This window comes from Ostrinia furnacalis, unplaced genomic scaffold, assembly GCF_004193835.3.
Source record: "Ostrinia furnacalis isolate ACB-3 unplaced genomic scaffold, ASM419383v2 OfSCF5720, whole genome shotgun sequence".
Lineage (NCBI taxonomy): Eukaryota > Metazoa > Arthropoda > Insecta > Lepidoptera > Crambidae > Ostrinia > Ostrinia furnacalis.
The window spans coordinates 38,077-47,713 of record NW_021135959.1 but is presented as its reverse complement, the minus strand read 5'-3'; the positions used below and the strand labels follow the sequence as shown (position 1 = coordinate 47,713).

Sequence of the window (9,637 nt, the reverse complement as noted above, 5' to 3'; positions counted from 1 at the left end):
CTATAGCTAAGAACAGGGAGAGCGATGCTATCAAGACCTAAAAACCATTGGAAGAGAGGTACCAAGGCAGATGGGATAGCTATATGATGGCTGATTACTGCTGGAGGATGTAACGTGATAGTTCCATTACACCTCATTCACAAAAGTCGTGGAAAAGAAAGTTTTTAAGCACTTCAAAATATTAAAAACGCTGATTTTGGTGAAATTTTGTATTTTTCTATACACGTCAAAATCTAGAAAACCACACGTAGGAAATCAACAAATTTGCTACTAAAGCAACCAGTATAAGGTCCTTAATCAAAAAATATATACAGTTCCTTGGCACCAAAACCACTGTTGACCAGTGTAATACTTACTATTGTAAATAACTATAGGTACTTTAGATTATATACAATATGTAACGGAAACACTGTCCGATCCATTAAGGTGTTAATAGGTATCGAGTTAAGATTCCATTTGTGTAATAATTTTCATAAAATATTATAAAAAAAATACCCCATGAAAAATAAATACAAAATTTACAAAAATAAAATAGCTTACATGGCAATCCGAACTGCAGTGTAGAGGGTACGCGGGAGGGGTAGAGATGCGCCGGCACGCGTAGCGACGTCATAAGGTCATGACCCCCAGCGTCTTAAAAAAAGCCGCGCGCCGACAGTGTTAACGCTTTTTGAAAATTTCCCCGTTGTAGGGTAAATCATTGCTAAACTTATTGACTTTAAAAATCGATAAAAAAATTGTTTTTATTAATTACGTAATTTTGATACTTGTTTTGGTAATGTTGTTAAAGCTACTTTATGACCCTTTCGGATCGGACGGTGTTTTTGTTACATATTGTAGAAGTGTTGTAGTGTCGTATTTTACAAATACATTACTTTTTAGTTTGTACCTATTAGTTACCACAGATAATGTATTACGTACTAAACTCCCCATCGGAAAAGAACTTAAATTTTGACCAAACCGTACTTATTTCACAAACATAATTATAAAAAAAATGTCTTCTGTCACGAATTACCAGTTGAACTGATTTTGGTATAAACTAAAAAAAGACGACTTTTTTCTTTCGTTCATCGACACGGGCGAAGTCATGGGTAGAAACAAGTTAGTTATTATTATTATATATACGTATTTTAAAACGCATAACGTACGTTTTCATGATAGTATTTGTCAAAATGCGTTGTACAATCAGATTTAAATAGTTCTGGACACCCGAAGTGGCCAAATTGGTGACAACACAACCTTATTCCAATTGTAACAAAGACGTGTTGCGAACTTTTTGGCTACTTTGGGTGTCACGAACGATTTGACGCTGACTGTATTTGTAAATATGTGTGACCCTAGTCTGATTTTAAAAATAAAACTCGAAAATAATTACAAATATTTTATTTCATTACTCTCCGTAATATTACAGTCTTATAATCGAATAACACAATATATGAAACTTAAATTAATAATAAGTTGTACTGAAGAATTCATGGAAATGCATATTTGAACTTTAGTTCACGTTTTGGGCGCTAGTGTCGCTGTTTTTTGACAAAAAATTGCATTTGCATTTTACAGCAGCCATCTTGTAATATTTTATAAATTTGTGCTTTTGAAGCATGTGAACTCTTGATTCAAATAAAATAACAATACATTTCCATAAAATTCTTCGGCACACATTAAAACGTAAACACATCGATAGTGTACTAAGATTTTTCGAATACTAAGTAAATCCATTTTACTGTGCATCTGTTAACGTCATAATGTTGTCATGTTGGTAGCTCAGGAAAACGCCGTTTTTTACTTCATTAAAAAGTGGAATAAAACAAAAACTCTATAACTTTCGATCGACACGAATAATATCTTTTATCTATAGTAAAAGTACCGATAATTTGGCAACACTATCAGTTGACATGTGAATCCAATGTTGCCAACATATTAACACTTTGACAGCTTAATTTGTAAGTTCTTTTTCTTCATTATTTTTGTGTATAAAGTATCTAAATGCACAGTAATAAAGATTGGACTGTATAAGTTGACTAGTTTGCATTAGTACATCGATAAACATCAATCAATATCGACAATAGTGTTGTAACTATCGACATGCATTACACACCTACTTGGTATGTTTTCCATTCGAGAGATACTACGTACATTTGATTTGAGGGAACTAAATTATTAGGTTAGGGTTTGACAGTAAATATTGTCATTTTTAACTGTCAGCGCCATTGTAGTTCCCAAACGGATGAACAGATTTTGATACAATCTTTTTTACCCGACTTTTTTAGGATTTTAGCAGATTATGTTTGTATTTGCGTATGTTTCTCGCAGATTTCGCTAATGATAGGTGAGTTTTGTTTTTGTATCTGGATTTACAGTAAGTACGTCCAAAGAGTATAACGTGCAAAAATTTTCCCTATTGATTGACTACCCTACATTCTGAAATAGTTTTCTCGAAGCAGAAAACATCCCAAGTTCTCAACAAATATCAGTTCAGTTCTCCCATTTCTTGAACTCGAGTCCGTCGGGCGGTTTCACCTCTACCTTGTCTTTGGCCACTTGATTCCAGTTGGTGCTGAGAACTGTGCCTCCAGACTCCACCTGTGGAAAGTTTATGTATCTAAATATTTATAACTCAAAGGTGACTGACTGACTGACATGAGTGATCCATCTATCAACGCACAGCCCAAACCACTGGACGGATCAGGCTGAAATTTGGCATGCAGATAGATGTTATGACGTAGGCATTCGCTAAGAAAGGATTTTACGAAACTCTACCCCTAAGGGGGTTAAAACGGGATGTTATGTGAGATGCAGTCTAGGATGGTACATAATTATCTGCCCTGTAAGTGCCTATTCACTCTCGCCTTGAAAAGGCCCGGATTATAGTGTTCGGGAAAGACAGCAGCAGACAGCGAAATGTGCTAAAGCCCGGTCTGCGAGCACGTAGAATTTTGTCCAATGACCCCAAGCTACCCATCCTTATCGCTCGCGCGTAATTATATTGCTGTCGCGACTGTGCGACGGGCGCCCGCAGTGAGTGTGCGAGCGCGACAGCAACATAATTACGCGCGAGCGATAAGGATGGGAATCAGGCAGAAATGAGGAGATCCGTAAACGAACCAAAGTCGCTGACATAGCCCGACGGATTAGCAAGCTGAAGTGGCAATGGGCAGGGCACATAGTACGCAGAACTGACGGCCGATGGGGCAGAAAGGTTCTGGAATGGAGGCCGCGTACCGGAAAACGCAGCGTGGGACGTCCACCTACAAGGTGGACCGACGACATCGTAAAGGTAGCAGGGAAGCGCTGGACGCAGACCGCTGCCAATCGATCAACATGGAAAGCATTGGGGGAGGCCTATGTTCAGCAGTGGACGTCCTATGGCTGAAATGATGATGATGATGATGATAAGGATGGGTAGCTTGGGGTCATTGGACAAAATTCTACGTGCTCGCAGTCCAGACTATAGGAGAAACAATGTTTAGTCAAACACTTACAAAGCTCTTGTTCATAGCGCGGCGCACCTCGTCCGAGCCCTCGCCGTATATCTTCTGGAAGAGGGCGTTTAATGCCGCATCGCCTTCGGGCTTTTCATCTTCTTCCTGCAACATCATCATAGGATTATAGTTCCCCACCATTCTTCCGCGAATGTTTGAGTGAAAGAAAGAAAGAAAGAAACATTTATTGCTATGGACATCACAAAAGACAAAAGAGGTAAAACAAAAATAAACAAAATTACAGTTAAATCAACCTATCTCAAAAACTATAAGAGATACTTTGATCAAACCAAAAATCGTTGAAAGAGTTAATTAGCATGCATCACCTCTATTTTTTTTAGAATTTTATACCCCGTAGTTATAAAAATAGAGGGGGGGGGACATACTTTTTACGACTTTGAGAGCTGATATCTCAAAAACCGTTCACTTTAAGAAAAATGTTTTTTAGAAAACTTTATATCATTTTAAAAGACCTTTCCATTGATACCCCACACGGGTATGTACATCGAAAAAAAATTTTCATCCCTCAGTTACATGTATGGGGGGCCCCACCCCCAATTCTTTTTTTTACTATTTAGTGTCATAATTTTGTAGCGGTTCATACAACACATATTCCCATCAAATTTCATCACTGTAGTACTTATAGTTTCCGAGTAAATCGGCTGTGACAGACGNTGGCAACCAAACCTCTCTGGGAGGTTTATTTCTGCCAATGTCGAGTGAAAAATATTGACATAGTTATCAATAGAACGTGGCGTGGGTGTTTCAGTTCTATTGATTTTTCATGGATTCCGTGGAGTTAAGTATGCCCGTAAGCAGGTTTCGAGACGCCACCGGGTCCAAAGCGGGTTGTTCATACGACAACCCACTCGACACTCGATGCGCGCTCAAATTCGAAGTATTTCAATGTTTTTTATAATTTATCACTTCACTGCACTTTAGAACACAAAATAACACCAAATTTGTACACCAAAGTCCATTAAATTGAGACCATTAAAACAGATCGACCATGCTTCCCGTTCAACTACCCTCCACGGAATCAAAACATACAATGAAAGAGCAAGTAAAATAAGCAGTGCCACCCTGTCGCACAGCGATGCCCATCGCAATGGGACCCCACTCAGCATATGCCGTGGCCCCCGGTGAGGGAAGCCACGACGCTGGTTTTCAGTGTGCCCCATGCCGAGTGAGAGTCACGGACACTAAATACTACTGCATAAAATATACATACATAAATAATAATAATAGTGAGTGTTATCGGTACACGCTAATGCTCCATGAGTGCACACGCACACTACAGTAATGCCTTACGGCTTGCTCGGACCACACTCCCCGCACCCCGCGCGACCGGGACCACACATTGCTGGGGCGCGCCCGAGTGGATGAAACAATCTATGGTGCGTTGAAATTCCGAGTGACGTCACAAAGTGCTCCACTTTTAACCACTCCTTGACGTCACGTGCCGCTTTCAAACTTTCGTGCAACTTCTACAGCTGATAGAGATCAAAATTGGATTTGATTCCTTATAATGCTTACCATTTTCTTGATTTCTTTCTCTATTTTATCCCAGTCTTTCTTGAATAGTTTCGGCGGCTGCTGCGGTCCGGACGCGTCTATAACAGCTGTAATTATACAATTAATTACAAACTAATTCAATGGGGTCGTAAAAAATATCACCTATTGTAATAACTGTTAGATCACAGTGCTGTAGTTGTGCCTCATAATAATATGAGTTGCATTATTATCTTTAAAAAGTTTCAAATCAACGAACCAATGCGTTTGCGCGATTTACACTCTTGCATCGTTTTCATTGTAAAGCCCGTACCGTCATTCGTCAAATCTAGTTTTAAACACAAATTCAATTTGAAAATACACAATATAATTTAATTTATATTAGGCATACAAGTGTAATACCCACACAAATACTGCTCAAAACAAATCAAAAACTTCTTTAATGAGACTTTTTATTTATTTTATTATTAATTCATTTTATAATCATGAGAAAACTTTATAGTTTTAAAGCCCGGTCTGTGAGCACATAGAATTTTGTCCAATGACCCCTAGCTACCCATCCTTATCGCTCACGCGTAATTATATTGCTGTCGCGACTGTGCGACGGGTGCCCGCAATGAGTGTGCGAGAGCGACAGCAACATAACTATGCGCGAGCGATAAGGATGGGTAGCTTGGGGTCATTGGACAAAATTCTACGTGCTCGCAGTCCAGACTATAATTATAATTTTATTTGACACTGGCTAAGTACAAACCAAAGCCATAATATAAAACAAAAAAAAACTAACCTTGAGGAATAGCTTTAACTGTCTCCTCTTTCCCTTCTCCCTCTAACACGTTCCATCTCAGTCCCTCTTTCTTGCGCAGTTTCACCTCAATCTTGGAAGGCGTGACGACGTGTGTGCACATTGATGGAACTATCTCGTGAGCTAGTTCTAATTCCAGACTGTATTCAGAGTCGGAGGACGGGATTGAGCTAGTTACGGAGAGCTGAAATGAATTATTATGACCATAGAGATATAGAGAGATGCCAACTAATGCGCTGAGTTCGGAACTGTGTCGCATTAGCAATTGACACAAACAAAGTAATCAAAATATGTGCTCATTAACCACTGCGGTATCAGTACTCAACGTTCGAATAATCTTTAGTACTACGCAAGCAATAACTGTTTACATTATGACATCTGCAGCAATGTGTTCTGTTTTGGGCATATTGCTGCGACAACGGCCCCGCCCCCTTGACACATCTCCCTTTAGTTTCTGTGATCTGTGATTAAGACTTTACATTTAGCAGTTTTGATTTTATAGTTTCGTTCCTTTCAGATGAATGACGTCCACTGCTGGACAAAGGCCTTCCCCAAGGATTTCTACAACGACCGGTCCTGCGCCGCGGCGCAGGACCGGTCGTTGTAGAAATCCTTGGGCGGCGCGCCGCCCGCATCCAGGTTCCTCCCGCGACCTTTACCAGATCATCGGTCAACCAAGGGCGGGGCACATAGTTTGCATAGATGGCCGCTGGGGCAGAAAAGTTCTCGAGTGGCGACCACGAGCCGGAAGACGTAGTGTGGGCAGGCCTACCACTAGGTGGACCAACGATCTGGTGAAATTTATAGTTATTTCAGGCTACGATCTTTCCTATTGTATGAACTTACACTTCTGTCTCCATAACACACTTTTACTTTATCACTCGGAGCATTTTTTATGAGTATGGTGATGACCACTTGCGCTTCAGTCTGGTACCAGTCGTGTTTGATCTTCGGTTTCTGCAACAAATTATGTACAGATAATTGTAATGGGAAACAAACCAACAATCCTTAGCTTGACTGAGAGTGTACTGACTACTTTGCTGTGTCTATTAATTGCAAAAGAGGCTGACAAAAGCACAGCACCAGCCCTTATGTTTTCCTGAAGTGGTGGTAGGGCAAGCTATATTTGGGATGTGTACGAGTGCCCTGGAAAGGGTCTAAGTACTGAATAATTATTTGATTTGACTGCTTGAGAGCAGTCTAAAGTAATTTAGACCATTACTTAGTTGGCTGTAACTGTTACGGCCGAATACTGAAACGCCATTTAAATATTTGACGGCTTCTCAAATAGTTAAGCAGCTCCTAAACTTACATTTCGCATACTCAAAACAATATCTGAGCAGTTCTCAATTTTTAAGCACCTCTCAAATTAAGTTGCACTCAAACGCCACTTAAATGAATTTTCGCATACTGAAACGCCATTCAACGCTAAGCATTACTCAAACAACTGTCAAATCGTCTTAAGCAGCTGTTAAATTTGAGAGTGCTTGCGCGGTATCTTAAATCCTATTCTTATACCAAAATCGACCTAAATAGTGGTAAATAATGTGTGTCATCGTTATCATTTCTTTCGAGGCTCGAGGAAATACCTAGATCTAATCGCAGGAACGCAATAATGCTGAACGCTATTGAAAAATATTATTATAATGACATGCAATTCCGAGCGAGGTTCCGCATCTCTAAAGAAACGGTGTTGTGTCTGGATTCATAATTTGGAAGCTCTTTGAAACCCCGCACCAAATGCCATACAACCAGTGGACCAAATACTTATTATAACCCTACTGTTCTACGCAACGGGAAGTTATGAACGTGTACTAGGTGATATCTTCCACATCTAACAGCCAACTGTGCATCGTATAGTGCACGAAGTAACAACCAAAATAGCTGCTATGAAATCGCTTTACATAAACATGCCTATTTCTGAGGATTAAGGGGACATCGCATAGCAGCATTTCCAAGAGTTGTTGATTTGTCAATTTGATGCTCTGTCAGTCAACAATGATAAATGTCAATTGTGGTTACGTTTCGGTCCACGATCGCCACTTAATAGATTTCAACAATAAAAAGTATCACCTTTAAAATTATTTTTTTAATTAAATAAAAATGCAAGCATTAATTTTTTTATATAATAAAACGACATTAATGTATAATAGAAACTAAAAATAAACTGTTGTATGTTAAGTTGATTGAGTAATATTTCCATAAAAGACGATACATAACCAAACGATGCTGCGTGTAACGGATAAAAAACGTAAAGTTATCATTTGTGTAAATGAAAACATACTTTTTTTGGTAAATGTTGCCATTATGTAAACATTTGAGAGCTGCTTAGCTGATCACGGCTTCAAATCCGTTGAGTGGTGTTTGAGAATACCATTTAAAATTGAAGGATACTTAAATTTAGGAGCCCGTCAGCTGAGTGACAGATTTGAGTAGTGTTTCAGTATTCGGCCGTTAATATGCTACACTTGAAGCCTAACTCTCGTATTCACAAACATTACCATGTGAGGCCTCACAGTGCGGTGGATGCAAAGGGTCACACATAAACAATCACAGAGCTCTATTCAACGCTGTGCGTTCGATTTTCTGCTTCATTTAAGCAAGCTTCACCGGGGAACCAGACGCAGGCTAGCGTACCATCCCTACATTGTCGACATTCCACCAGCTCGCACTAAGCGTTTCGACGACTCCTATAAAATGCGAACAGCTAGGGACTGGAATTCGCTGCCTGCTGCTGTATTTCCTGAACACTATAATCCGGGCGTTTTCAAGGCGAGAGTGAATAGGCACTTACAGGGCAGGTATGTACCATCCTAGACTGCATCTCATTTAACACCAGGTGCGATTGCGGTCAAATACCTGCCTTGGCTAGCATAAAAAAAAAAAAAAAAAAAAAAGCTTATGAATATGGGTGTAAATGAAGTTGTAATTAATAGCAATGAGGGCTCTAGTTACTTCACTCATACATCAACTGGTAAAACATCAGTACCAGTTGGTGAATAAGCTAAGTATCCATGGCAAAATTAGTTGTTAAACGAAGACAATGCTGGAAGAATGCCAAAAATTTAGTATTTTATTTGAGAGGCACAGAAACAACCATGGAAGGTTCTAGATTTTTCATATGAAACATCTTTTACTTTTGAAGAGACCATGCAAGAGCTGATTTTTACTAAATTTTTATGTTGGTACAAAAAACCTACATTGAAAGTTAGGTACTAAAAATATGTTGAAATTAATAAAATAAATGTGTAATGATAAATAATATAGGTACTTTATCCAATATAATTTTGTCTCCCAGAATATCCAGAATATTTGATAAGTAAAGTAAAAGTTTGATCAATATTTCACTTAGTTGGCATACACTAAATTTTAATGTAATTACCTCAAGACTACATAGTTATAATTTATGAAATTGCATAAAGAAAGAAAGTAATTATGCAGCCACTCAGTACTATCACATTACAAACACAAAGACCGTAGAATTTCATTTCTAAATATACATTTTGAAAGTAAGAAATGCATGCTAGAAAGATCCATAATTTTACTGTAACAAAACATACCTCAGCAGGTGCGTTTTCGGTTTTATCGCCCATTTTTGGGTGCCCTCGTTGGAAAAATCAAAATAAATGCAATTAGTGGAGTTATTTATTGATAAAATAGAGAAAAAACAGAACCGACGAACACAATCAGCCAGCGATTTTTCTAGAGAATGACACATCTGACACTGACATTTCTTTTTTTATTTGATCCATAGTGCGATTTACATGTCACGACTATTTTATGTTATTCCAAAATGTACTGTGTATTAAATTCGGAGATTGATTGATCCATTGATTCA

The 9,637-nt window shown here is 38.7% G+C and overlaps 1 protein-coding gene across 1 annotated transcript; it reads right to left on the bottom strand.

Moving 5' to 3' along the window:
* Window positions 1-692: 692 nt before the first annotated feature.
* Window positions 693-9,572, bottom strand: Sgt1 (suppressor of G2 allele of skp1). Its single transcript, XM_028316470.1, has 6 exons — window positions 9,360-9,572; window positions 6,646-6,756; window positions 5,782-5,983; window positions 5,019-5,104; window positions 3,483-3,587; window positions 693-2,583 (listed from the first exon to the last, which is right to left on the bottom strand). Exons 1-6 carry the CDS (start codon window positions 9,390-9,392, stop codon window positions 2,476-2,478), a joined length of 645 nt encoding a protein of 214 aa, XP_028172271.1. The 5' UTR covers window positions 9,393-9,572; the 3' UTR covers window positions 693-2,475.
* Window positions 9,573-9,637: the final 65 nt, after the last annotated feature.